The sequence below is a fragment of the Oncorhynchus keta genome, chromosome 1 (genome assembly GCF_023373465.1).
Source record: "Oncorhynchus keta strain PuntledgeMale-10-30-2019 chromosome 1, Oket_V2, whole genome shotgun sequence".
Lineage (NCBI taxonomy): Eukaryota > Metazoa > Chordata > Actinopteri > Salmoniformes > Salmonidae > Oncorhynchus > Oncorhynchus keta.
This window is the reverse complement of record NC_068421.1, coordinates 49472332-49500118: the sequence shown is the minus strand read 5'-3', so window position 1 is coordinate 49500118 and position 27787 is coordinate 49472332. Positions and strand designations below refer to the sequence as shown.

The 27787-nt window shown below is 42.1% G+C and overlaps 1 protein-coding gene across 2 annotated transcripts; it reads left to right on the top strand.

The window, feature by feature from the left end:
- The first annotated feature begins 1581 nt into the window (after positions 1-1581).
- Positions 1582-27787, top strand: LOC118386941 (thromboxane A2 receptor-like). 2 transcript variants are annotated; one of them, XR_004826315.2, is made up of 5 exons: positions 1582-2456; positions 8968-9851; positions 18870-19671; positions 19845-20396; positions 24360-24496. XR_004826315.2 is itself a non-coding variant. In XM_035774976.2 (3 exons), exons 2-3 carry the CDS (start codon positions 9063-9065, stop codon positions 24636-24638), a joined length of 1068 nt encoding a protein of 355 aa, XP_035630869.1. In that variant the 5' UTR covers positions 1584-2456; positions 8968-9062; the 3' UTR covers positions 24639-27787. The 2 variants fall into 2 exon arrangements, 1 of the variants encoding a protein (XP_035630869.1); XM_035774976.2 differs by lacking the exons at positions 18870-19671; positions 19845-20396 and having other exon boundaries at positions 1584-2456; positions 24360-27787.

The following is a 27787-nucleotide window of genomic DNA, read 5'->3' as shown; positions in this document are numbered from 1 at the left end:
CTGTGAGAAGCAAGTTCATTTAAAATGATGTAACTTGGTTTTTATAGGTAAAACATTTCAATGTTGTTAACACACAGTAACCAAAAACCTCATTTGCATATGAGCTGACTAGGTGAAAAATCTTTTGATGTGCTCTTGAGCAAGGTACTTAACCCTAATTTCTCCTGTAAGCCACTCTAGACAAGAGTGGCTGCTAAATATGTACAGTGAGTGTGTGGAATAGGTTAGGTAGTTAAGACGATGCACTTCAGCTCACTACCAATCCCACACTCAACTTTCCCAGGGGGCAGCAGCAACCTTGTCCAAGTGCTAAGCCTGGTTGATAACGAGACAGGTGCTAAGCCTGGTTGATAAAGGGACAGGTGCTGCCAATTAAGGTGATTGTCCTGCAGTATCTAATGACTACCAGCTGCAATCAATTAATTGACAATTGACTACCTTTGTGGGTGTGGATACACCAAACATTTCTGTTGACCAAGAAAACATCAGCTGAATCTCACACTAGCCTAGTGGTTACGAAGCCAGGTTGTAATTTTCACATTAATAAATTACCTGAATGCAGAGCAATGAAGTTGATGGTTGGGGTTTTGACTGGTTTCTGTTTTTTAGACGGGCTTTATCTCAGAGTTGATGTTTTTGTAGCCAAGTTTCATAGTTTCGCAGCTCAGTGTTTTATGGAGGGGGAAAAGGAACATTCAGAAAAATAGATATTGGTGACTGTGAAGTTTTTTTTTTTTGTTGGGGAGGTGTTAGGTAGTTTAGAGAGCACACTATATCTCACTACCACTTCAAAATCAGTAGGCTAGTTATTGGTTTCGTAACTGTGTTTGTGAGTGTGTGCATCTGTTTTATAACCAAAATATTTCACACTTGTTGTGATACTCATGGTCATCAGTGACCAATATGTGGGAAGTTGTTTTGACTTGGGCCTCTATGGAGCTATGGTCTAATGGAGTGTAAAGCAAAAAGCACTTAGGACTTTTTTTTCTGAAAATCACTTTCCGTGAGTCACATTTCACAGCTGTAAACACATAGTTCTATTCTCACTTTATCTCCAAGACCTTTCAACGATTCAATCATCGATTTTGCGTCTCTCACTGCTGCCTACTTTAAAATGTTGCTCTGAGAATATTTGGATGTTTGCCAGAGCCAATCCCATTTTCTTCCGGGAACTTTAGAGGCATTTTGCATGGTTCTATCAATTATGTATGTTTTCATATACAGGTGTCTCTCGTGAGGTCCGTTACCTAACGTAGGCCTACGACTATTATGACATCATAACCACACGCACTATCTTGGGGACACTGTGGAATTGATACGAGACACACCGTGATTAAGGCAAGTGCAGTGGTGTAAACGACCACAAGTAGTTTTGGGGGGTATCTGTACATACTTTTAAGGAATGTAGTGAAGTAAAAGTTGTCAAAAATATAAATAGTAACGTAAAGTACAGATACCCCAAAAAACGACTTAATAAGTAGTGCTTGAAAGTATTTTTAAGTACTTTACACCACTGGTTATAGCCCTATTTGGATGGGTGTTACTAGAGACGTTGGATTGGTAATTATTATCCAAGGATATGCGTTATTCCAGAGGACGATTCACACAAGATGAGTTCGTTTTTCCAAACTATCTTTTTGTTCAGTGCATTTAAATTGAAGTGTGATCATACTGATTATTTTAGTGATCCATCCATGGCAGAGCTACCATTCGTTAGGTTCTCCAACCCTAATCTAGGGCATCTGATTAATTAATTAGCTGGATGATAAACTGAATCAGGTTAGTTAAAAGTGGGGTTGGAGCAAAACCTTTAGGGTTGAATTAAATAGCCTAAACTATAGAACACACATTTTATTGCAAATGTAGGCCTAATTAAACTGGTACATTTGGCGATGTTCAACTTAAATTCACTGGTACAACGAATAATACCTTAACCGTACACCATAGTGATTGCCTTGTAAATTGACCAAAAGTATATTTTAGGCTTTGTTAGATACAGATGACCAAGATATAGCCTATGCGAACGGCACTGACTGCCTGTCTGCCTGCCCTGATCCTCTCTCTCCCTCGCCTGCTCCTCTTCGCTAGTGTTTGGTCTTCGGTCTGTTGTGTGTAGAATAGCTCAGCCCACTCATTGATTGTCCCTACATTACAAGACAAGAAATTCCTATAGCCTACATTTTATGATTACCGATGCACGGTTCCGACTGTCTGCATCTCTATCTATCGCTAAGCTCGCTCTTTCTTTGCTGTGAGTTTTGTTTTTGAAATATACAAGGTAAATAGTTTCCTCCGTTGCAAAAAATACTGAATCTTAGGAGTCGAGGAGTCAATTCCGAATCTTTGACACCCAGAAATGCGAGTCGGCGGGCAAGGACTCGAGGAATCGATTAGATGAGGTGCCGTCAACTTCGCCTGATGACTTGTGTTTGACAGCGACGCTCTGCTGTGGAAAGGTAGGTTACGTGTTAGTTTTTTTTAAACCGAAATTAACAGGTCATTGTAGGCTATTCTAGTTCTAGACTATTCAAATATTCACAAAGTTATGTCTCTTTAACATATTTACGGAGCCTATGGGCTGTATCTTCTTCCAGTGGACAATACTGTAAGTTGTTCTGCTTGTGCCTAGTCTACATGAAATGGTATTGTAAACAATTTCACTAAGAAATTATGTCTTTTTTTAAATTGAGTGTACTATAGATGTGTTTTGTTTGCGTATTGCTGTTCTTACAGCCTCGTGATGGAATTGTATTTTCGAATTAATTGTGTCAAACTGTCTAGCAATCCCAAGCTTAGCCTAAAACAATAAGGGTAGAACTGGCCATGGGACCATCCCAGCTAGCACATTTGTAACACACGCCATATCATTGCGTGACTCCAAATTTACTTTGATATGGTTATTCTGAATATTTGGATACAATACAGGAGGAAAAATACAGAAAAAAATATACTTTTAGGAAACGTTCTGTTAAAGTAATGAAATGCGAAGAAAATAACATTATTTTGTCAAGTTTCTTAAATGTGTTGAGAATGTTCCATGGCAAGCAATTCCCAGAACATTGTGGGAAGTATAGTATAGTATGCAAAATAACCATAGGACAACCACGCTCTCACCAAGCTCTAAGAAACGTATGGATCTCAGAACGTTATGCTAGCTGGCATGTATGTTTCCTCAGCCCCATGTTCCTTCAGCTCTACGTTTCCTCTGTATTTCCCTCACGCTATGTTCCCTCAGCCCCATCTTTACTCAGCCTTGTGTTCCCTCAGTTCTATCTTCTAAACCAGGCGTTAGCAAGCCAAATGAGAGGAAAAACAGATTGTAACCCTGTTTAGGAGGGGTAAAAAATATTTTTCACATCCTTGAGGTACACAGATCTTTTGGTAACTTGATTCACTGTTGCTTGAATCAATAAATAAGGATGATCAATAACAGATCAGATGTATGTTTATTGTAACATCATTTTTGTACTTTGAAAATAAAAACTGCTCAGAGAAAGCATTAAACTGTTTTTACTTGAGTAATCTCAGAAAATGCAATTCTGCTGTAATATTGACAAAAGTTCATGGTCATAATGATTGAACATATTCAGTAGGTCCCATACGCTTACATATTCATGGATGCTGAAAATAATCCAGATTTTTCTACCTTGTAACAATACATATTTGTGCCAATTTGATTGAAATTGGTTCTGTGGGTACTGAGTGAAAATTGGGCTGAGGGAATATAGGGCAGACCCCCAGGTCATGTGACAATGATGCAGTACGCCCTATAGGCTATTTTAAACTGGTTAGGCTACTGTAAATTGACCACAGCCAGACTTATAAAACTATACATTACCGTAAACTGTTCTCATTTAAACAATTTGAAAGCTCTTACATAAAACTCAAATCTAAATTCACATGTCATAAAACTGTTGACTGCGCACCTGTTGCCAGTTTATTTGTTTTCTTAAAAATAAAAAAATTAACCATTATTTAACTAGGCAAGTCAGTTAAGACCACATTCTTATTTACAATGATGGCTTACTTATCCTGCTGCCTATTCTCTAAAACTGTTGAGCATTTGATAGTATTTTCTAGTAGATTTAGAGACCGATTGTTAACACCGATGAGAGGGCATCTGGCAGACAATAATATCAGATTTCATATTCAAAATGTGATTATCAAACCCAATTTTTGTTATTATGGAAAGATGCTGCTTTCCTAACTACTAGAAATTGCAAGGAAATTGGAGACTGACTACATTAGATGATAGCGCCATGATTTAAGCTTTTCCTGACCTCATGATCTTAAAAGGAAAAGCATAATCTCGTAATTTAGGCCATTTAGAGGTGGACTGCAACTAAGGCATGCAATCCATACATGCACTGTTATTCCTGTTGTAATGAATAATTGTTGTAATACTAGTTGTCGTCTTTAATTTCCTGTCCTCTCTCTTTTTGGTGCATTTATCCAGTGGTAATTGACTCTCATTAGTTGGAAAACAAAATTGAATGAGTACAGAAATGAGGATTATGATAGTGGCTGAGTGCTTCAGTGTAATTACTCTCGTGACGGTGTAGTCAAATCATGGAGGTAGACAGGGAAGACTGGAGCCTGGTTGCAACATCTCCCTCATAATGCATGCCATTCCTTCAAGGAATACAGGCGATACCTGATACCGGTTTGCATCCTGGTCCCAGAAAGACCGGGGGTCAAGCCATAGCTGGAAGGGTCTCGTAGTTATTGATTTTGTTTACTATACATCTCAGCAACCCCAAATATCTACTAAGCCACTAATATTAAGCTGAACCCTTTCTCTCTCTGTGTTCAATATTTGATTGGTGAACTTCTCTGATACGTTTTCTTATATATATGATCTACTAGAGCATATGACGTTCTGGCCGCAGTGATTTGGGTTCATACCTTCATTGCATTTAGAACATGTTCCTCAGTGATAGCATTCTAGGATGTCATTTGGAGAATCTGTTTCCTGTTTTTTCCATTTTGGATATTTCAGGTCCAAGCCAAAATATGTTTAAAGGGTAGAATTTGATAGTGCATATGTGTTTCCTGGGGTTGTATAACAACCATCCTCAAATTCTGTTAGCATTCACTATTTGCGCCTCCAGTATGTCCCCATGATAGTCTCTAATTTTACCGGTAGGCTTTGTAATTTCCAGTTTCTTTGATGGCAATAGTGAATGACTAGCAAACTGACCTCAAAGTCCGTTTTAATTAAGGACATCATTAAGTACATTTTGACGTAACATAACATAGCTGCATTTCCTGCCAAGAGAAACTATAGGCTATGACAGTTATGTTTGTGTTCACTAGCTCCCACACTATGGAATCCATGGGGTTAAAGTCTCGATCAACCATAAATTATAGTTGTCTAGAAAGGCTTGATTAAAGGGATAATCCACCCTAAAAATAAAAATCAAGACAACTATTTTCACATGTTGCTACCAACCTTGTTATAACTGCAACATTAAACATTTGTTTTTACATAGTGTTATTTAACACTAACACCGTTAATCATATGAATTAGTGGTTTGGGATAGATTATCCCAATATGAAAAAAGATTGCAGTCAGAATCCAATATAACTGCAGTTAGTGTGACGTGGTAAGGTTGGACCAAGGTGCAGAGAAAAGACCAGACGTAGAATCCGTGGTTAAAGATAAACACAATACTTTACTGAGAAACCGTAGCCGCAGGATCACAGTACAGTTGGGGAAAAAATAAAACGTCTCTCAAACTCACTCAGGAAATGACCGCACACGGTAAACAATTCAAGCTTCTGCTACATAGGAAAACAGAAAACGCAACTCTTTTAATAGGGAAACAATCATGAAATAATAAGACACATCTGAGTCCAATAAAAGTCTCTAGGGCGGTCTCTGCCGCCCCCTGGTGCCAGGAGGAACCATGATAGTTAAAGTGCAGTATAACTGCATTAGACTGCAAATACTGCCTCCAAAATAACCTTTTTTTTATTGCAGTGTAACTGTAGATAGAGTGCAGTATAACTGATGTTCAACTGCAGTACACTCCAGTTATTCTGCAATTACTGCATTCAAAGTATCACAGTCAACTGCAGTTATTGCTTTTTTACTGCAGTTTCAAAACGGCAATCTTTTTTTGTAAGGGGTCTGCTGTTTAAACAGTGTCCGCATGTTAAGATAAGCCAGGTGGCAACAGCCTGATCACTCTGTTTAATAAAAGTGTAAATGTAGCAATCAGGCTGGTTCCACCAGGCTATGGAATTTTTTTCAGTAGTGGGGGGGATTGATACAGTTACATATTTCAATTTAAAATATATATAGCGTCAGCTAGTGGTAGTCGGCTATATGCCTGCCTCTATTTTTCATCCTATAGCTTGTTCTCCATCTTATTTTTAATACTAAATTTAGACATGTTTTCAGCACTTTTATTTCCATGACTGATCAAAACTAATTTACTTAGTTTTGTTTCTTGTATAATACATTATGTACATGATCTTCTACTGGATTAAGCCTACATTTTTTTAAACTGTAATTTCTTTAGTTATGCTCCACCTTTCCCTCCATCTTGGTTCCAATAGTTGATATATTTTTCTAAGAGACATTCAGTTGGATATGCTCTCTACAAGGTTTTGTATATCTTCCTTATCATATGAACATCATTTTCTGACTCAAATAAGATTCCCTCAAGGTTGCTCTGATGACCAAAACATTTCAAATCGATATTTTCTGATATGTAAACTTAAGTTGCATGTATTTGAAACTATCTACACTGGTCAGTCCAAAATTACTTTTTAATTCTGTCATTGATTTATTTTACATTTCCTCTTACCAAATCATTTACCTTTTCTGATAATATATAAATATGCCAATGACTGGAATGAATTGCAAAAATCAAGGAAGCTGGAGTCTTATATCTCCCTCTCTAACTTTAAGCATCAGCTGCACATCTATCACTCCAGTATTAATGCTAAATTGTCATTATTTTGCCTCTATGGTCTATTTATTGCCTACCTCCCTACTCTTCTACATTTGCACACACTGTACATAGATTTTTCTTTTCTTTTGTGTTATTGACTAAGTTTGTTTATGTGTAACTCAGTGTTGTTTTTTGTCGCACTGCTTTGCTTTAACTTAGCCAGGTCGCAGTTGTAAACGAGAACCTGTTCTCAACTGGCCTTCCTGGTTAAATAAAGGTTAAATAAAAAAAAATAAGTCTTTTTTTTAAATTCCAAAAACAAAACAAACTTATAAACTCTGCAAAAAATAAATGTCCTCTCACTATCAACTGCATTTATTTTCAGCAACTTGCTTGGGCCAAGAAACACGAGCAATGGACATTAAACCGGTGTAAATCTGTCCTTTTGGTCTGACGAGTAAAAATGTACGATTTTTGGTTCCAACCACCATGTCTTTGTGAGATGCAGAGTAGGTGAACGGATGATCTCCACATGTGTGGTTCCCACCGTGAAGCATGGAAGAGGACGTGTGATGATGTGCTTTGCTTGTAACACTGTCAATGATAACCAGCATGGCTACCACAGCATTCTGCAGTGACACGCCATCCCACCTGGTTTGCGCTTAGTGGGACTAGCATTTGTTTTTCAACAGGACAATGACCCACCACACCTCCAGCCTAAGGGTTATTTGACCAAGAAGGCGAGTGATCTCCACAATCACCTGACCTCAACCCAATTGAGATGGTTTGGGATGAGTTGGACTGCAGAGTGAAGTAAAAGCAGCCATAAAGTGCTCAGCATATGTGGGAACTCCTTCAAGACGGTTGGAAAAGCATTCGAGGTGAAGCTGGTTGAAAGAATGCCAAAAATGTACAAGGCTGTCATCAAGGCAAAGGGTGGCTAATTTGAAGAATCTAATATATATATATATATATTAGTACATGATTCCATATGTTATTTCATAGTTTTGATGTCTTCACTATTATTCTGCAATGTAGAAAAAAGAAAAATATAGAAAAACCCTTGAATGAATAGGTGTGTCCAGACTTTTGACTGTACGTTTGAAGAAGGACTGCCACTTAAGTACTGTGGTTGTTTTGTAAAGTATAGTGGATGGTGGGGGTCTACTTGGGGTGAGTTGATCCTCTGAGAGACTCAAATGGGATGTGTGTAGGCCCCACGAACACCTCAGAGAAGTGTTTGATGCCCTCCCAGTCACCCCATCCCAATCCCCCAGACAGCCCCTCTCCTTTCTCACCAATAACCACCAATACATCTTAGTTCTAATAACAAACAAGGAATACTAATGATTCAACATCCTTTCCTAATCTGTCCAGAACTCATATTCATTTTACAATGGGTTTACAAGATGTAAAAAATATATTATTATACATTTAAGTCCTTAATTCTCTCTCTCCCGAACCAAATCCATCCCACTCCACCACCTCCTCCCTGTTCTCCCCCCTTTACCCCACCCAAGCCAAGCTTATTCCCACCTCCCACCTTTACTCCCCCTTGCCCCACCCCCAAGCCAAGCTTGTCCCTCCCTCCCATCCTTACCCACCCTTGCTCCCCAAGCCAAAACAAATGTTCTCAGGCTCTCTCTTGTCTCTCTGCAGTAGACATATAGTAAGCAATACGTTTGGAACATCAAATTGCAATACAATTGCAGTATCGTATCATAAATACATGTAGAATCTTAAGAATCACAATACATCGTCTCGGCACCTAAGTATCATGATATCGTATCGTGAGGTCTCTGGCAATTCCCAGACAGTTTCCATGTTTTTCATCAGAAACTAGATGTTTGAAAGCTGTAAGTAGTTTTCGAGGTCAGTCGAGTGTAATTATTCCAGTTTTAGAATAATTACTCAGCCACAACAATTCAGCCACAACATATTATATAGTCTCTGCTGAATGGAAGTGTACACCGTTTATGATTCTGTCCTCTGAGGTCAACTGAAATTTCATAAATTTGTCTACACATTTCTGACTAAGCCAAAATTCTGTCTTCTCATTTGTCAGGGTGAAGAAAAAAGACAATGGAAATCTTCAAAATGGACTAGTTCTTCCTTCTCTTCTGAAGTGCGTTGGGAATAGCCAAACCTCCTCCAGCCACCATGAACCACTCTAACGAGTCGACCCCACTGTGCTTTTCCATCAACAGTCCCCCCTTCAACTACACCCACACCATTGCTTCCGCCTACTTCTCATCAGTGTTTAGTGCACTGGGCCTCACCTTCAACCTCATCGCCTTCGTGGTCCTCCTGAAGTCCTTCCTACGCACGCAAAGCCGGTCGCGCTCCTCCTTCCTCATCTTCCTCTGTGGCCTGGTGTTTACCGACTTCATGGGCCTCCTGGTCACCGGCTCCATCGTGGTCTCCTTCCACTTCACCCAGTTCAACTGGCGCCTCCTGGACCCGCACTGCCACTTCTGCAACTTCATGGGCATGTCTATGGTCTTCTACGGCCTGTGCCCGCTTCTGCTGGGAGCCACCATGGCCATGGAGCGTTTCGTGGGCATCAATTGGCCGTTCGCCCGCTCGACCAGCATGATGACCAAGTCGCGGGCAGTGTCCATAGTGCTGCTGGTATGGGCAGGGGCAGGGTGCATCTCACTGCTGCCCCTGGTTGGTGTTGGGAGCTACCACATGCAGATACCGGGCTCCTGGTGCTTCTTTAAAATTAGCTCAGAGGCAAGCGACATGGCCTTTTGCCTGCTTTTCTCACTGGTAGGGCTGCTGTCCATCGCCGTGTCCTTCCTGCTCAATACAATAAGCGTGGTGACCCTGGTTAAGGTGTGCTGCAGCCAGGACGCTAGGCAGAGGCGCCGCGACTACGAGGTGGAGATGATGGTGCAGCTTATCTGGATCATGATGATCGCTTCCATCTGCTGGTGCCCCCTGCTGGTAAGTGGCAGCCTATGGCACTCTGTCAACACATGCACACACAATAAAAAGTACATACAGGGCCTTCAGAAAGTATTAATATACCTTGATTTATTTAACATTTTGTTTTGTTACAGCCTGAATTCAAAATGAATAAAATTGTTGATTTTTCTCACCCATCTACACACAATACCCCTTAATGACAAAGTGAAAACATGTTTTTAGAAATGTTTGAAAATGTATTGAAAATGAAATACAGATATCTAATTTACACAAGTATTCACACTCCTTTGGCAGCGATTACTGCTGTGAGTACTTCTGGGTAAGGCTCTAAGAGCGTTGCAGACCTGGATTGTTCAATATTTATTCTTTAAAAAATTCTTCAAGCTCTGTTAAATTGGTTGTTGATCATTGCTAGACAGCCATTTTCAAGTTTTGCTATAGATTTTCAAGCCGACTTAAGTCAAAACTAACTACGCCACTCAGGAACAATCAATGATGTCTTGATAAACAACTCCAGTGTATATTTGGCCTTGTTTTAGGTTATTGTCCTGCTGAAAGTTGAATTTGTCAACCCAGTATCTGTTGGAAAACAGACTGAATCAGGGTTTTTTTGTTGGATTTTGCCTCTACTTAGCTCTATTTCATTTATTTTTATCCTAGTCCTTATCCTTTAGCCTACAAGCATACCCATAACATGATGCAGCCACCACCTTGCTTGAAATTATGAAGAGTGATGTGTCATGTTTGATTTGCCCCAAACACAATGCTTTGTAGTTTTACTTAAGTGACTTATTGCAAACAGATTAATGTTTTTAAATATTTTTATTCTATACATGCTTCCTTCTTTCACTCTGTCATGTAGGTTAATATTGTGGAGTAACTACAATGTTGTTGATCCATCCTAAGTTTTCACAGCCATTAAACTCTCTCACTGTTTTAAAGTCACCATTGGCTCATGGTTTAATCCCTGAGCGGAATCTTTCCTCTCTGGCAACTGAGTTGGTGTCACATCCGGATCTGTTTCACCTGTCTTTGTGCTCGTCTCCACCCCCCTCCAGGTGTTTCCCATCTTCCCCATTGTATTTATACCTGTGTTCTCTGTTTGTCTGTTGCCAGTTCATGTTTATTTGTCAAGCCTACCAGCGGTTTTCCCTTGCGCCTGTCTGTTTCTAGTTCCAGTTTTCTAGTTTTCACCATTCCGCCTGCCCTGAGCCTGCCTGCCGTTTCTGTACCTTGTCACACCACACTGGATTATTGGACCTCTGCCTGCCCTGACCCCGAGACTGCCTGCTGTTCTGTACCTTTTGAACTCTGATATGGATTACTGACCTCTGCATGCCATCGACATGCCGTTTTGCCTGCCCCCTCTTCTAGTAATAAACTTGTATTACTTTGACATTGTCTACATCTGGGTCTTCCCTGAAACGTGATAGTGAGGAAGGACGCCTGTATCTTTGTAGTGACTGGGTGTATTGATACACAATCCAAATTGTCATTAATAACATTACGTGCCCTTCTTTGTGTGGCATTGGAAAACCACCCTGGTCTTTGTGGTTGATCTGTGTTTGACATTCACTGCTCGACTGAGGGACCCTACAGATGATTGTATGTGGTAGTCATTTCAAAACCGTGTTAAACACTATTATTGCACACAGAGTGAGTCCATGCGACTTATGTGACTTGTTAAGCAAATTTGTACTCCTGAACTTATTTAGGCTTGCCATAACAAAGGCATTGAATACTATTTGACTCGAGACATTTCCACTGTTTTATTTTTTTTATTATTTCTGAAATCATAATTCCACTTTGACTTTATGGGGTATTGTGTGTAGGCCAGTGACAATACATCTCAATTTAATCCATTTTAAATTCAAGCTGTAACACAACAAAATGTGGAAAATGTCAAGGCGTGTGAATACTTTCTGAAGGCACTGTACAGTATAAATGCACGTAGGTCAGGGGAACATGATATCCTTTCAAACACATTTTAATCATCACTCAGTATTTGTGAGAAAGTTTGTCATTTCTAAGCTGGAATCCTTAGCTGTAAAACTGTCATGTCCGTTTTTGATATTACTACAACATAGACTTAAACAACAACCCCCCTGACATCGTTGCACATGATTGCACATGCGATAGTACACACCCTGCGGTTCTATGATCTTTTTTTTACCACGATGCAGGATGCTCCTCTGCCCCATTTTCAAGACAAAACAGTAACAAATGGGCCTGGGGAGAATAGTGCCGCTGTTTCACCTGCTGCGGATTTCAAATTGAATGCAATGTACCATCATTGTCTGCTGACTATGACACACACATTAATTTCCACAAAGTTTGCTGCTTCTGTGTCTTTAGATATTTTTGTCAAATGTTACTATGGAGGGGTATGGTAGGGGACGCCATGTGCGACTGACGTGTTTTCCGTTTGCTCCCGTGGTATTCTTAAAGTTTATGTGAATTCTGCAGCGGAACCGTATTTATTTTCAAATATTAATTTGGTGATCCCTTTCCGTAAAAAACAAGACTACTTTGCTTCCGAATGTCAGCATGTCGACCAAACATAAGGCCAAAAGCATGACTTTGAGGAAACCCGGTCTACAAGACCCGCTCTCATCACCGCCCTCTCCTGAGTCTGAGGGCCCGGGGACGCACACTTTTAACCGGGGGCGCGGCTTGGCCTGGCGGCGCTGAAATGATAACCGGGGGCTGCGGATTTGAAAAAGGTGAAGGATAGCAGCGTGAGTCTAGAGGGATTCTCTCGCCGCAATAATCTGAGACTTGTATCGGTCCCAGAGTCCTCCGAAATGCATCGCACCACGGATTTCTTTTCGGGGCTGCTGAAGGATGTTCTTGCCTTAGATGAAAAGCCCCTGATTGATCGAGCCCACCGGTCGCTGCGCCCAAAGCCCCGGGATGGGGAGAGGCCCCGTGACATAATTCTTCGAGTGCACTTTTTTCATGAGAAGATGGAGATCCTCCGACGAGCCCGCAATACCACTCTGAGCTTTCAAGGACAGAGCTTTTCCATCTACCAGGACTACTCCCCCACTGTTTCCAGGCAGCGTGCAGCTTTCGGACAGGCCAAACGAGTACTTCGGGACCATCCAAGTGTGAAGTATGGACTGCAATTCCCGGCCCGTTTATAGATATCTCACGAGGGTAAAGACTACACATTTGAATCTCCGGATGAGGCTATGGCTCACATTCAACGTCACATCAAGAAGTCTTGAATATGCTCACAGTTCAGCAACTGTTGCTTGCGTACTGTGGATAGTAAGTAACCCACTTGTGGTACAATTATGCTTAGACATAACAGGCTAGTCTTGTATAGTTGGTGAAACTATTCAGGCTTATTTAAGGTGATCTAATGTTTTGATCGTCTAGTGTGCGTGCCTTATCTCGCTCACCTATTTAGTTTGTTTACACATTGTCTCGGTGACTCAAAATATTTTTGGTTATTTGTTTACTGCATCCGTTTGCGTTGACCCAGTTAACAGTAAATGCCTCCCGAGGCTACACGGTTTTTGGGGCCTCACTTTAATTTTAAACGTTTGAGCGTCATTTTATGCCCAGCAAACGTTCAAAGTTGCGCACACGTAGTTTTTTGGTATTGGTTGTAAGCTGTCTCAGCTTCAACTAGACTACTATTATAATTACTATTTTTGATTGTCTTACTACGATTTCCTTACTTCAAATTAGATTTTTGGCTGAGAGCCTTTATACATTTAATTTATTTTCCCTCTCAATGCCTGTTATAAGACTGGGAATACAATTATATACATCTACAAGTGGTGCTTTTGTCATTCCGTTTGCACAAGGGATTCGCCTATTTTTTTTTTTTTTTTTTTTTTTTTTTTAAATACATAAATCTTTCTTTTTGCTGCTTGATCCACTAACAAAACGCAACTTTAAAGAGCGGGACTGTGGGTTTAGGTTTAAGACCGCACTCTCACAGACATACTGTGTGAAGAGAACATGTTCTATTTAGGCTTGTACCTCGTTTGGGGGTATTGTCTGGGATGGGGGGAGGTGGTGGGGGGGGGCAGGTTGAATTGTTCCGTTCTAATGTTGTCATTCTGTCTTTTTAGTTTTTTTATCTGTTTTTTTCTGTACTTTTTCCAAACATTTACCACCGTACATTATTACTCTGAGACAAGTTATTCTGGGGGTTTTGGGCGCTCATTGCTTTTCCATTCTATGCTCTAACGACAGGGTTGAATAACGGGAATGCCCAGAGGGGCCAAAATAATACGATCAAGTACATTTCTTGGAATACCAAAGGGGTTAACAACCCGGTGAAGCGTAAGAGGGTGTTGACACACTTAAAGGGTTTGAATGCAAATATTGCATTTCTACAAGAGACTCACTTGAGGACTGGTGAGCATTTTAGGATGCGTAAGGACTGGGTTGGTCAAGTGTTCCACTCGAACTTTCATAGTAAATCAAGAGGTGCTGCTATTCTGGTTGATAAAGCTACTCCCTTTGTAGCTTCTGAGGTTATTGCTGATCCTAAGGGACGATACGTCATAGTAACCGGTGAACTGTTTTCTACCCCTCTTGTTTATGCTTCCAATTGGGATGACACAAGTTTCATTTCTTCCTTTCTGTCTACTATTCCCAATTTAGATTCTCATTTGTTGATTTTGGGGGGGGGGATTTCAACTGTAAAATGTCCCCAGTTCTTGACAAGTCCTCACAAACAAATACAGGCCCATCTAAATGTGCCCTACTTATTCAATCCTTCAGAAATATGCTATGTTTGAGGCCTGGCGTTTCCTACATCCTACAGATAGACAATATTCCTTTTATTCTCATGTTCATCAAACATACTCCCGGGTTGATTACTTCTTTTTGGACAAAAAACTTCTGCCTAACCTTCGGCAGTGTACTTACGAGAGTATTGTTATCTCTGACCATTCACCATTATTGCTTGAACTAGAGTTTCCCCAGCGACCTCCTATGTGTTATCAATGGCATCTCAACCCCATTTTACTCTCAGATAAGGAGTTTGTCAAGGTGAAGGTGAAATCACCTTATTCCTAGAAACTAATTCAACACCAGGTATGTCCTGCTCTACCATATGGGAGTGTCTCAAAGCATACCTACGTGGTCAAATTATTTCTTATACGGCCAACCAAAACAGAGTTCGCTCCCAGTGACTTGGGGACCTGAGCGAGTCCATAGCCACACTGGATGAGAAGTATGCTACGGATCCTTCCTCTGATCTGCATAAAAAGCACCAACTACTCCAATCTGAATTTGATGAGCTTTCTACCAGGCAAGCTGAACAGTTACTCTTGCGAGCTCGATACAAAGTCTATGGACAAGGCCAGTAAACTCCTTGCGCATCAGATCTGTAAATCTGAGGCCTCACGTTTAATCCCACAAATAAGGACCCCGTCTGGTGCCACCACAGTTATACATAAAGAGATCAATGATCAATTTAAACCATTTTACTCTGCGCTATACACCTCCTGAATCCCCTCAAGACCCCTTGCTGATTGACTCCTTCTTTAATGGCTTGAATATGCCTTCAATTGTTACAGACTCCCATGACTATCTAGAAGAAGAATTTACACTTGAGGAGATTGCAACAGCAGTGTCCGCAATGAAAAGTGGTAAATCACCGGGTCCGGACGGTTTTCCAACCGAATTTTACAGGACGTTTTCTGGTCTGCTTTGCCCATTCTTGTCTCGACTATTTGCAGAGTGCCTCAATTCTTCAAAGCTACCGCCTAGTCTTTATCAGGCTTCAATTTCATTACTACTAAAGAAAAACAAAGACCCCCTGGAATGTGGATCCTATCGCCCAATCTCGCTTTTAAACTGTGATTACAAAATCCTAGCTAAGCTTTTAGCCATCCGTATGGAAGGCTTGCTGCACCAAGTAATACACTGACCAGACTGGCTTAGTGAGAAATAGGCATTTATTTTTCAATATTAGGCGCCTTATGAATATACTGTACTCCCCAGCGCGGAGGACCCGGAGGTAGTGGTCTCACTTGATGCCGAAAAAGCGTTTGACCGCGTTGAGTGGGATTACCTAACAGCTGCCCTTTATAGATTTGGCTTTGGCCCCAAATTCATTGTGTGGATAAAGATTCTTTATTTTCCCCCCATGGCTTCGGTAAGGACTAATAGCTTGTCCTCTGACTATTTTCCCTTGCACCGCGGATCCAGACAGAGTTGCCCACTCTCCCCCTTGTTGTTTGCTTTGGCAATCGAGCCTCTCGCCATTGCACTACGCTCTAATGATGCCATTCAAGGCACAATCAGGGCGGGCTGGGAGCAGAAAGTCTCGCTATATGCTGACGACCTACTTTTGTTTATCTCCAACCCCGATACCTCATTGCCACGTGCCCTATCTGTTCTTAAAAAGTTTGGATCAATCTCAGGGTACAAGCTGAATCTAGGCAAGAGTGAGCTTTTTCCGGTAAACAAGGCTGCTTTAAAGTGCTCTTTTGCAAGTTCTCAGTTTAGGATTGTCCGGGATCAATTCACTTACTTGGGAGTAAAAGTGACAAGGAAATATTCAAATTTGTTTCAGGAAAACTTTGTTGCTCTAGCAGACAGATTGTTTCAATCTTTTACTTTTTGGAATTCGCTACCCCTTTCTCTTATCGGAAGGATTAATGTCATTAAAATGAATGTGTTGCCCAAATGTTTATATTTATTTCAATGTTTACCCATTTTTATTCAAATCTTTTTTTATTTCACTGGATCAAACATTCATGCATTTTATTGGGATGGCAAGGTACCACGGATTGGTAGAAAACATTTACAGAAGCCTATGTTATTGGGGGGTTGAGCTCTACCAAATTTTCAGACATACTACTGGGCTGCAAATTTCAGAGCCGTTCTGTACTGGCTGCAGACTGATCCTACTGGCCCTAGACCACTCTGGGTCCAGATGGAGTCTGAATCGTGTAAACCTGCAGCACTTTCCTCTGTGCTGTGCTCATCTCTCCCAGTGTCCCTAGGCAAAAGGTGTGTCAACCCAATTGTAAAGTAGTCTCTTAAAATTTGGAATCAGTTCCGTTTAGCCTTTAACCTCCGAGGCTTTTCTCTATCAGGCCCAATCAATCAGAACATTTTATGTCCTCCATCTTTGAATGATGGGGCTTTTGGCATTTGGCACTCACTAGGTCTCTCCTCGCTAGCCCAATTATTCTTTGATGATACATTTGCCTCTTTTTCTCAGCTGCAGGAAAAGTTCAATCTCTCCCAATCCCACTTTTTCCGTTATCTCCAGACTAGAAACTTTGTCAGGGCTAACACACCTGGATTTCCCAATAGGCCTGCGAATACAGCTATAGAGAGCATCTTGGAGCTGAACAAGCTTCCTAGGGGCGCAATTTCAGATGTATATGCAATCATTCATGACTTACAGAACCCTTCTTTGGTGCCTTTAAAGACTCGATGGGAAAAGGATTTGGGGGAGGAACTTTGGGAAGACGCCTGGGAATCTGTGCTGCACAGGGTGCACTCATCCTCTTTTAGCACTAGACACAGCCTCATTCAATTCAAGGTGGTTCACTGTATCCACTGGTCGGTCGGGGGCCAAACTTGGAAGAATATTCTCTGATTTTGATCCTACCTGTGTCAGATGTAAAGTGGAACCAGCCACACTGTTGCATATGTTTTGGGGCTGTCATAAACTGTCAGGTTTCTGGGAATTAATATTTAAATGTTTCTCTGATTTATATATGACACTGTTATAGATCCGTCTCCCCTTACAGCCCTTTTTGGAGTACTGCCCATGGGTACCCCCCTATCAAGAATCCAGTCGGACACGGTTGCTTATAAAACTCTTTTAGCTAGACGGCTAATACTACAGAACTGGAAGATGGCAGCTCCCCCATCTTATAAATATTGGGTGAGGGATTTGTTGTGCTCTCTGAAACTAGAAAAAATCAAATATAATTCACGTGGGAACACCAAACTGTTTAATGAGGCTTGGGCTCCATTCCGGTCTTACTTTAAACTGTCCATCCTCTGATGGCATTCCAATTAATACTAAAATAAGTCTGTGATTTAAGGGTTGGAGGAGCCTCTCTCTGTGTTTTTGCTGGGGGGGGCATTAAGGTCCATGTGCTTATTGATTGTGATCCGCAGATGCCTTGTTCATCTTGATCGGGCAGAGACTGAAGTGTGAGCTTGTTTTTCCCAGTTATTTTTACACTTTGTTCACGCCTACATGAATAATCATTTTTTTATTTTATTTTAAAGCATTGTAAAAAAAAAACCTGTCCAGTGGATGGTCGGTCTGTGGCCATGACTCTCTGTGAGTGGTTGCATTTCTCCACCCTTATCCCTTGACTGTTTACAGGAACAATGGTGAGGTGTTTGCTCTGTCCCTGTACTATAGATTGCCCTTTAACCTCTGTAGCCTTCTGCCTGGTATGTTTAACTTGTCTAAAGTATGGTATCTTTAAAGCTATTTTTTTATTTGTATTTTTTTCTAGTTGAGTATATTATTTATATTGCTTTGTCTTGTGTGTGTGTGTGTGGTGTGTGTGTGTGTGTATAGGTAGCACAGGTGACCAGGAAGGGTTAGCACAGGCGAGAGGAGAGCACATACAGTTCTTACCGTATCACAGACGTAGCTTATAGAATGCATCTCTCTGCACCTTTTCTACAGGAATGTGTTTAGGAGCTATTTAAATTTTATATGTGCAATACATGGGAACTTCACCCAAAAACGTTTGGACATCTGATTTTTGCTGTGTTATGGACAGATCTCTCCTGAGCAAGTGGCTTTTCATAGGAAATCGCCACTCCAGCCAACTTCAATCAGATATGTGACCCCTGGGTTTACATCCTGTGCCAGGAGTCAAGACTGAGGCAAAGATTTTTTAAATTTTTTATAGCACCCTTGTCTTCACTCACCTCATCTCGAACCTGATCATCCAAATGCCTGAATCATTCATGCCACAACCAAAATATGGACTTTTCTTTATTTTCTTGTTTTGTGTTCTTCATCATTAAACTAATTAACTGCACTTGCTTCCTGACTCATCTGCATCTACGTTACAGAATATTGCCTCACAGAATGGAAACGGCAGCCAACCAAGATGTCTCCCAGATGGTCGGCGAACGGGGATACCTACCTCGTCAACACCACGATCAGCTGGCGCACCTGGGAACGGAGTTCTTCAACGTCTAGATTCTTCCCCAAGGGAGTCACCCCCAACGAGCGGAGGATCCTCTACCATGAGTTGACCCAGCACCCCAGCCCATTCAGCAGTCTGCCCAGGTCAGCGATGCCCGTTTGTCCCTTCCAGACAAATATGACAGGACTCCATCCAAATGCTGTGCCTTCCTCCCCCAGTGCTCCCTCTATTTTGCTCATCAAACGGGAGCTCCCAACACTGAGCGCCTACTCCAACCACGACAGGAGGACCAGACTGCTGCGGAGTATGCCCTCACCTTTCATACTGTGGCAGCATCCAGCGGATGGAATGTGCTGGTGCTCCGCACCTTATTCAGAAGAGGTTTGAGTGAGGAGGTGCAGACAGAGCTGGCATGCCGAGATGACACTCTCAATGGACGCACTCATCGCAACGGCCATCTGTCTGGATAACCTCCTTCGGGAGCGTCAGCACTCCCATCGCTTATATCCCTCCTTTGTTGACTGATCTGAGTCAGAGCCTGAACCAATTGAGGTAGGGGCTACGCGTATCTCCACGGCTGAGTGATGCTGTCGGAGACAACTGGGCGATGGCCCTATTGTGTCCAGGAGGGACAGCTTCAACTGTGTCCACTAAGTTCTAACCCAAGAGTCACTAAAGCAGAGGGACGGTCCAATGATCATCCGTCTCATGGGGTAGATCAGGGTGTGAGTATTCATCTTCACTCTCCAACAAACCTTTCTTAGTACCTATTTCAATAGCTGTCTCTCCCTCGTGTTGTTTCCACAGCTTTATTTGACTCCGGAGCCACGGGGAATTTTATTGACCATGCCCTTGCCTCCTCCCTGAACATCATACCCGCTCTCCTCTCCGTTTTCAGTTCAAGCACTGGATAACCAACTACTGGGATCTGGCACAGTCACACACATCACAGCACTACTCACCATCACCGTGGGAGCCCAGCACCAAGAAAGCATCACCTTCCTCATTATCCAGGCACCCGTACACAAAGTCGGCCTCCCGTGGCTAAACGCCACGACCCCACCATGTCCTGGCCGAGGATGGAGATTACGGCCTGGGTACCCAGATGCCGGAAGACCTGCTTTTCCTTACCTTGTGGTTCACGTAGGTTGAGAATCCTGTGGTTTTCCTCCAGGCCGACATCCCAGAGGTTTACCAGGATCTCTGGGAGGTTTTCTCCAAGACTCACGCCACCTGTCTCCCTCTTTGCCCCTGGGACTGAGCCATCGACCTGCTTACAGACTCTACGCCTCTGCGCAGCCGCATCTACCCCGTCGGTGGCTGAAACCAAGCCTTTGAAGGAGCACATCCAGGAGGCTCTCCAAGGTTTCATCCGCCCATCTGACTCCCCTGCATTGGCTGGCTTCTTTTTCGCAGTGGTGTGAAGTCCTTAAGTAAAAGTACTACTTAAGTAAGTTTTTGGGGGTATTTGACAATGTTTACATCACTACATTTCTAAAGAAAATGATGAACTTTTTACTCCATAAATTTTCAGACACCCAAAAGTAGTCCTAGATTTTGAATGCTTAGCAGGTTAGGAAATGTGGTCTAATTCACATACTTATTAAGAGAACATCCCTGGTCATCCCTACAGCCTCTGATCTTGCGGACTCACTAAACACATGCTTCGTTTGTAAATTATATCAGAGTGTTGAAGTGTTAAAAAACTAGAAAATGTGGTCTGCTTTGCTTAATATAAAGAATATGAAATAATTTATACTTTTACTTTTTATCTTCAGTATATTTTAGATTTTTTACATTTACTTTTACTAGTATACTTAAAAACCAAATAATTTTAGACTTTTACTCAAATAGTATTTTACTGGGTGAACTTCACTTTTACTTTAGTTATTTTCTATTAAGGTATCTTTACTTTTACTCATTACTTTTTCCACCACTGCATCTTCGTGGTCAAGGATGGGGGTCTTCTTCTGTGTACTGACTACAGAAGTCTCTTCCCCCTCCAGTTGGTTCCGGCCGCCATTAAACAGCTGCACGGGGCCCAGTTTGTTTTACCAAGCTGGACCTGCGGAGTGCTAACAATTTGATCGCCATCTGAGAGGTATAAGGGCACCAGGCAAAACCCAGATGCAGACACCGATGGTTTGAGTCTTGATATTTATTAAACAATCCAAACGGGGTAGGCAAGAGAATGATCGTGGAAAGGCAATGAAGCTTTTGGTCCTAGGCAGATCACTAGGACAGGATGGCCCCCACTCCAACATCAGAAGCATCAACCTCTACCACAACACAAATTGACATGACGGATCCGGATGGATGAGGATGGGTGCTATGGTGAACCAATGCTTCAGGTCCACAAAGGCTCTGTCGACAGCTGGAGACCATGTGAACGGTACATTGGGAGAGGTGAGTGCAGAGAGGGGGGCCGCCAGGTTGCTGTAACCCCGAATGAAACCGCGGTAGAAGTTAACAAAATCCAGCAAACGTAGCAACTGCACCCTGGACGTAGGTTGAAGCCAATCCACCACTGCTTTCACCTTCCCAGGATCCATCTGGACATTTCCCTCAATGATGACATATCCCAGAAAGGGAGTATCTAGCTCATCTGTTGCCGATGATTCTCGAGGGAGCTCGGGTGGCTTTGGATCCTCTCTAAAAAACAGCCTTCGGATTCCTTCGAGCCACTGTGTGGATGAATGAGTGTGACCTAGGCCAGACCTCTTCTCGCTCCTGTGTTCCCTTAGATGTCCATCAAGTCTAATGGTGAGGGCGATGAGGGAATTGAGGTCCACCAGTAATTCCCGAGCATCAAGCTCATCTTTTACCATCTAGGATAATCTGTGAAGAAAGGTATCGAAAAGAGACTCAGGATTCAGGCACTCTCGGCGCCCAACGTGCGAAAGTCAACAGAGTAGTCTGCCACACTACGGGAGTCTTGAGGTAATTCAATACGTTTTTGGGCCACCTCTCTCCCGGATACTGGATAATCGAACACCTTCCTCACCTCTGCCATGAAATCCTCCAGATGATGACAAATGTTGGATTGTTGCTGCCAAACTGCCGTAGCCCAGGAGAGCACCCTTCCCGACATTATCGGTCCGAAGGAAACAAAGATGACTTTGGCTCAAAAATAAGAGAGCACTGAGACAGAACCCCAGCAGGTACCAGGATCCCCAGAGTATCGCTCCGGAGGAGGTAAGCGTGGTTCTCGGGGAGCTGGAGTAGGCTGTGCAAATTCACATTTAATTTCACATTCACCACTAATAGGGAAAAGGTTACTAGGTGTTAGGGGGTTCTCAGAGGTGGCAGGCTGTCTAATAACTAACTCCCTGATTTTGCTCCATAATATCCTTAAACCCTTAGTCGTGGCATTCCGTCAGGGAACGAAGCCCTTCCAAAAGGTCCTGTAGTAACTCTTCATGCCTCCCAATGGTGGCTCCCTGCATGGAGACAGCGTGGCGGAGCTGGTCCAAGTCTGCTGGGTCTGCCATGGCCAGTTCGTACTATAAGGGCACAAGGCGAGACCAGCAGAGTGTCTGGGCACAACGAGTACTTGGTGATGCCTTATGGTTTAACCAATGCTCCATCGGTGTTTCAGGCATTTGTGAACGAGGTGTTTCGGGACATGCTTGGGCGCCAGGTGGTCGTGTATATCGCCGAAATCCTGATCTACTAGGACACCTTGGAGTAGAACATCGGCAACATCCATGTAGTCCTGGGATGCCTCCTGGAGAACCATTTGTATGTGAAAGCAGAGAAGTGCCAGTTCAATCAGGTCGCTGTCTCCTTCTTGGCATATCGGATCAGCCCGCAATGAGTTGTTATGGAGGAAAGAAAGGTAGATGTGATCAGGTCATGGCCAGACCCAACCACCATAAAGGGACTACAATGGTTTTTGGGGTTTGCCAACTTTTAGGAACTTCAGCTCCATCGCTTCTCCTCTCACCTCTCTCCTCAGAGGTGGTCCTCGAAGGTTGGCGTGGAATCCTGCAGCTGATGAGACCTTCCGCCTGCTGAAGGGGCATTTCACTTCCGCCCCATTGCTGAAACACCCAGACCCTACACTGCCATTCATGTTGGTGTTTTACGGGTACTATTTAATGAATCTGCCAGTTGAGTACTTGTCTGTTTCTCAAAATAGACACTCTTGCTCAGTTGTGCACCATTCATTTCTCAGAATAAGAATAGACTGAATTTCAGAAAATTATTTGTTTCTAGCCTTTTTGAGCCTGTAATCGAACCCACAAATGCTGATGCTCCAGATACTCAACTAGTCTAAAGAAGGCCAGTTGTATTGCTTCTTTAATCAGGACAACAGTTTTCAGCTGTGCTAACATAATTGCAAAAAGGTTTTCCAATGATCAAATAGCCTTTTTAAACTGATACACTTGGATTAGCTAACACATGCCATTGGAACACAGGAGGGATGGTTGCTGATAATGGGCTGATAAATCAGACGTTTCCAGCTATAAAAGTAATTTACAACATTAACAATGTCTACACTCTTTCTGATCAATTTGATGTTATGGGCAAAAAATGTGCTTTTCTTTCAAAAACAAGGTAATTTCTGAATGACCCCAAAATTTTGAAACGCAGTGTATATATTTTATTTAAAATTACGGCGCATGCCCTTGTGCCCCGTATGGGCATGACTCCTCCGACCGCATTGACTCACTGGCTGTTTGCTGCAGTTCTGAGACACGAAGTCACTTTGGGTCTGTTAGTATTTTTGACATACAGATGTAGGATTTTTAATTGTATCACTCTTTTGTTGCTAAAAAATGTCAACTTGTAGTGTATTCAAGGTTTTAAAAGGATTCTAAAGTTTGATTTCCACTTTAAAATGACAGACTTGATTTGCAAAAAATGTATCAACCCATACAAAAAAATGTCCATTATTTGTAGTACACATAATTCCTATGTTCTGTTGCTGCAGGATTATTTTCCTGCTGTAGCAAACCGGCTCAAATTAAGATCCTACAATTGCGTTAGGTGCCTCAGAGGCCTGGCCCAAATTAGCCCAGCAATGTACTCCCTGGGTGGACCGAGTCCTGGTCTCAGACATCTGTTTGAGTGTGTATGTATGTTTGTGTGTTTGTGTGAAGGCCGAAGCTGCTGCACTTGTGTGTTCAAATGACTGATGACAACTCTCACTCTTCCTCTCACTTCCTCTGTCCCTCTATCTGTTGTTTTTATTTTTTCCCCCTTCTCATTGTCTGTTTGTAAATGGTTTGTCTTTCCTTGTCTCTCCTTATTCTGTCCTTTTCTCTCTGTATATCCATCTCTCATCCTTTTCTGTCTTTCTCTCTCTCTGTCCTTCTATTTCTTTCCCTATAACTTTATTTTTCTTTGTCTCTCTATCTACCTCTCTCTCCTCCACCCATTCCTCCCTCTTTCCCCTTACACTCCACAGGTGTTTATTACAAAGACTGTGTTTTCGGGGAGCCCACTCCGGATCCACTACCTGCTGCTCTTCATTCGCTTCGCCACCTGGAACCAAATCCTGGACCCCTGGGTGTACATCCTGTTTCGCCGCGCTGTCCTCAAGCGCCTCTACCCCCGCTGGGACTGGTCCCGGGGCTCCATCAGGACCCTGTACCCCTCCTTTGTTGGTACCGTCTGCCGGCTGACCCGTGCCTCCGTGGGCAGCGACCCGCTAGGGGGAGGCGATGGGGGTGTGTCGGTCAAATAGGAAGGCAAATCCCAGTCATTTAATGTGAAGGCTCCACCTTCACCGCCTTGACTGGTTCCTGTTGTGCATTGGTGTTTATCTTCGTCGGTGAAGTTGTTATTTCAGAATCAACTTTATTTTACTTGGTGATATAGTGCTGTTAGTGATAGACAACTTTTAGAAACAGAATACAGACAACAGAGTTTAAAAATAGTTTACATACACTACCGGTCAAAAGTTTTTGAACGCCTACTCATTCAAGGGTTTTCCTTTATTTGTACAATTTTCCACATTGTAGAATAGTGAAGACATCAAAACTATGAAAAAACACATGGAATCATGTAGTAACTAAAGTGTTAAACAAATGAAAATATATTTTATATTTGAGATTCTTCAAAGTAGTCAAGCTTTGCCTTGACAGCTTTGCACAATCTTGGCATTCTTTCTTTTCCAACAGTCTTGAAGGAGTTCCTACATATGCTGAGCACTTGTTGGCTGCTTTTCCTTCACTCTGCGGTCCGACTCATCCCAAACCCTCTCAATTGGGTTGAGGTCGGGGGATTGTGGAGACCAGGTCATCTGATGCAGCACTCCATCACTTTCCTTCTTGGTAAAATAGTCCTTACACAGTCTGGAGGTGTTCTGTTGAAAAACAAAGTATAGTCCCACTAAGCCCAAACCAGATGGGATGGCATATTGCTGCAGAATGCTGTGGTAGCCATGCTGGTTAAGTGTGCCTTGAATTCTAAATAAATCACAGTGTCACCAGCAAAGCACCCCCACACCATCACACCACCTCCTCCATGCTTTAAGCTGGGAAATACACATGCGGAGATCATCCGTTCACCCACATCACTTCTCACAAAGACACGACGGTTGGAACCAAAAATCTCAAATTTGGACTCCAGACCAAAAGACACATTTCCACTGGTCTAATGTCTAATTACTTGTGTTTCTTGGCCCAAGCAAGTCTCTTCTTTATTATTGGTGTCCTTTAGTAGTGGTTTCTTTGTAGCAATTTGACCATGAAGGCCTGATTCACACAGTCTCCTCTGAACAGTTGATGTTGTCTGTTACTTCAAGACATATTTATATGTACATATTCTTATTCCATCCCGTTGGATTGTGTATTAGGTAGTTGTTGTGGAATTGTTAGATTACTTGTTAGATATTACTGCACTGTCGGGAACTAGAAGCACAAGCATTTCACTACACTTGCATGAACATCTGCTAGCCATGTGTATGGGACCAATGAAATTTGATTTGAACTATGTGAAGCATTTACTTGGGCTGCAATTTCTGAGGCTGGTAACTCTAATGAACTTATCCGCTGTAGCAGAGGTAACTCTAGGTCTTCCATTCCTGTGGCGGTCCTCATGAGCGCCAGTTTCATCATAGCGCTTGATGGTTTTTGTGACTGCACTTGAAGAAACTTGAAAGTTAATGACATTTTCCGTATTGCCTGACCTTCATGTCTTAGTTATTTATTTTCGCTTATTTGAGCTGTTTTTTCCATAATATAGACTTGGTCTTTTACCAAATAGGGCTATATTCTATATACCCCTCCATAACTTGTGACCACACAACTGATTGGCTCAAACGCATCAAGAATGAAAGAAATTCCACAAATGAACTTTTAGGAAGGAACACCTATAATTGAAGAGCATTCCAGATGATGGCCTCATGAAGCTGGTTGAGAGAATGCCAAGAATGTGCAAGGCTGTCATCAAGGCAACGGGTGGCATTTGAAGAATCTCAAATATAAAATATATCTTGATTTGTTTAACACTTTTTTTTTTTGTTACTACATGATTCCAAATGTGTTATTGTTTTGATATCTTCACAATTATTCTACAATCTAGGAAATTGTAAAAGTAAACAAAAACCCTTGAATGAGGAGGTGTTCTAAAACTTTGGGCCGGAAGTGTACATTATATACAACTAGGCAGTGTGAGCATAGAGCTATAAGAGAATGAGCATATATACAAATGTATAGTATCAGTATGGCTACAGTGCATTCGGAAAGTATTCATGCCCCTTGACTTTTTCCACATTTTGTTACGTTAGTCTTATTCTAAAATTGCTTAAATAAAACATTTTCCTCAGAAATCTTCACATAATGACAAAGGGAAAACAGGTTTTTAGAAATTATTGTAAATGTAAATTAGTTCAGGTGCATCCTGTTTCCATAGAATTACCCATGATGTATCTATAACTTGATGTTAACCTGTGTGAAATTCAATTGATTGGACATGATTTGGAAAGGCACACACCTGTGTATATAAGATCCCACAGTTGACAGTGTATGTCAAAGCAAAAACTAAGCCATGAGGTCAAAGCAATTGTCTGTAGAGCTCTGAGACAGGATTGTGTTGAGGGACAGATCTGGGTTGGATACAAAAATGTCTGCAGCATTGAAGATCCCCAGAACACAAATTGAAGAAGTTTGGAACTACCAAGACTCTTTCTGGAGCTGGCCGTCCGGCCAAACTGAGAAATCGGGGGAGAAGGACCTTAATCAGGGAGGTGACCAAGAACCTGATGGTCACTCTGACAGAGCTATAGAGTTCCTCTGTGGAGATGGGAGAACCTTCCAGAAGGACAACCTTCTCTGCAGCACTACACCAATCAGGCCTTTATGGTAGAGTGACCAGATGGAAGCTACTCCTCAGTAAAAGGCACATGACAGCCCGCTTGAAGTTTGCCACTTAGACTCTCAGACTCTCTGGTCTGATGAAACCAAGATTGCACTATTTGGCCAGAATGCCTAGTGCCACGTCTAGACAGCCAAGACAACGCAGTAGTGGCTTCGGGACAAGTCTCTGAGTGGCCCAGCCAGAGCCCAGACTTGACCCCGAACGAACATCTTTGGAGATACCTGAAAATAGCTGTGCAGCAACGCTCCCCATCCGACCTGACAGAGCTTGAGAGGATCTACAGAGAAGAATGAGAGAAACTCTCCAAATATAGGTGTGCCAAGCATGTAGCGTCATACCCAAGAAGTCTAATTGCTGTAATCGCTGCCAAAGGTGCTTCAACAAAGTACTGAGTAAATGGTCTGAATACTTATGTAAATTTAATATTTCTTTATTATTATAAAAATTAGCAAACATTTCTAAAAACCTGTATTTGCTTTGTTATTATGGGGTACTGTGTGTAGATTGATGGGG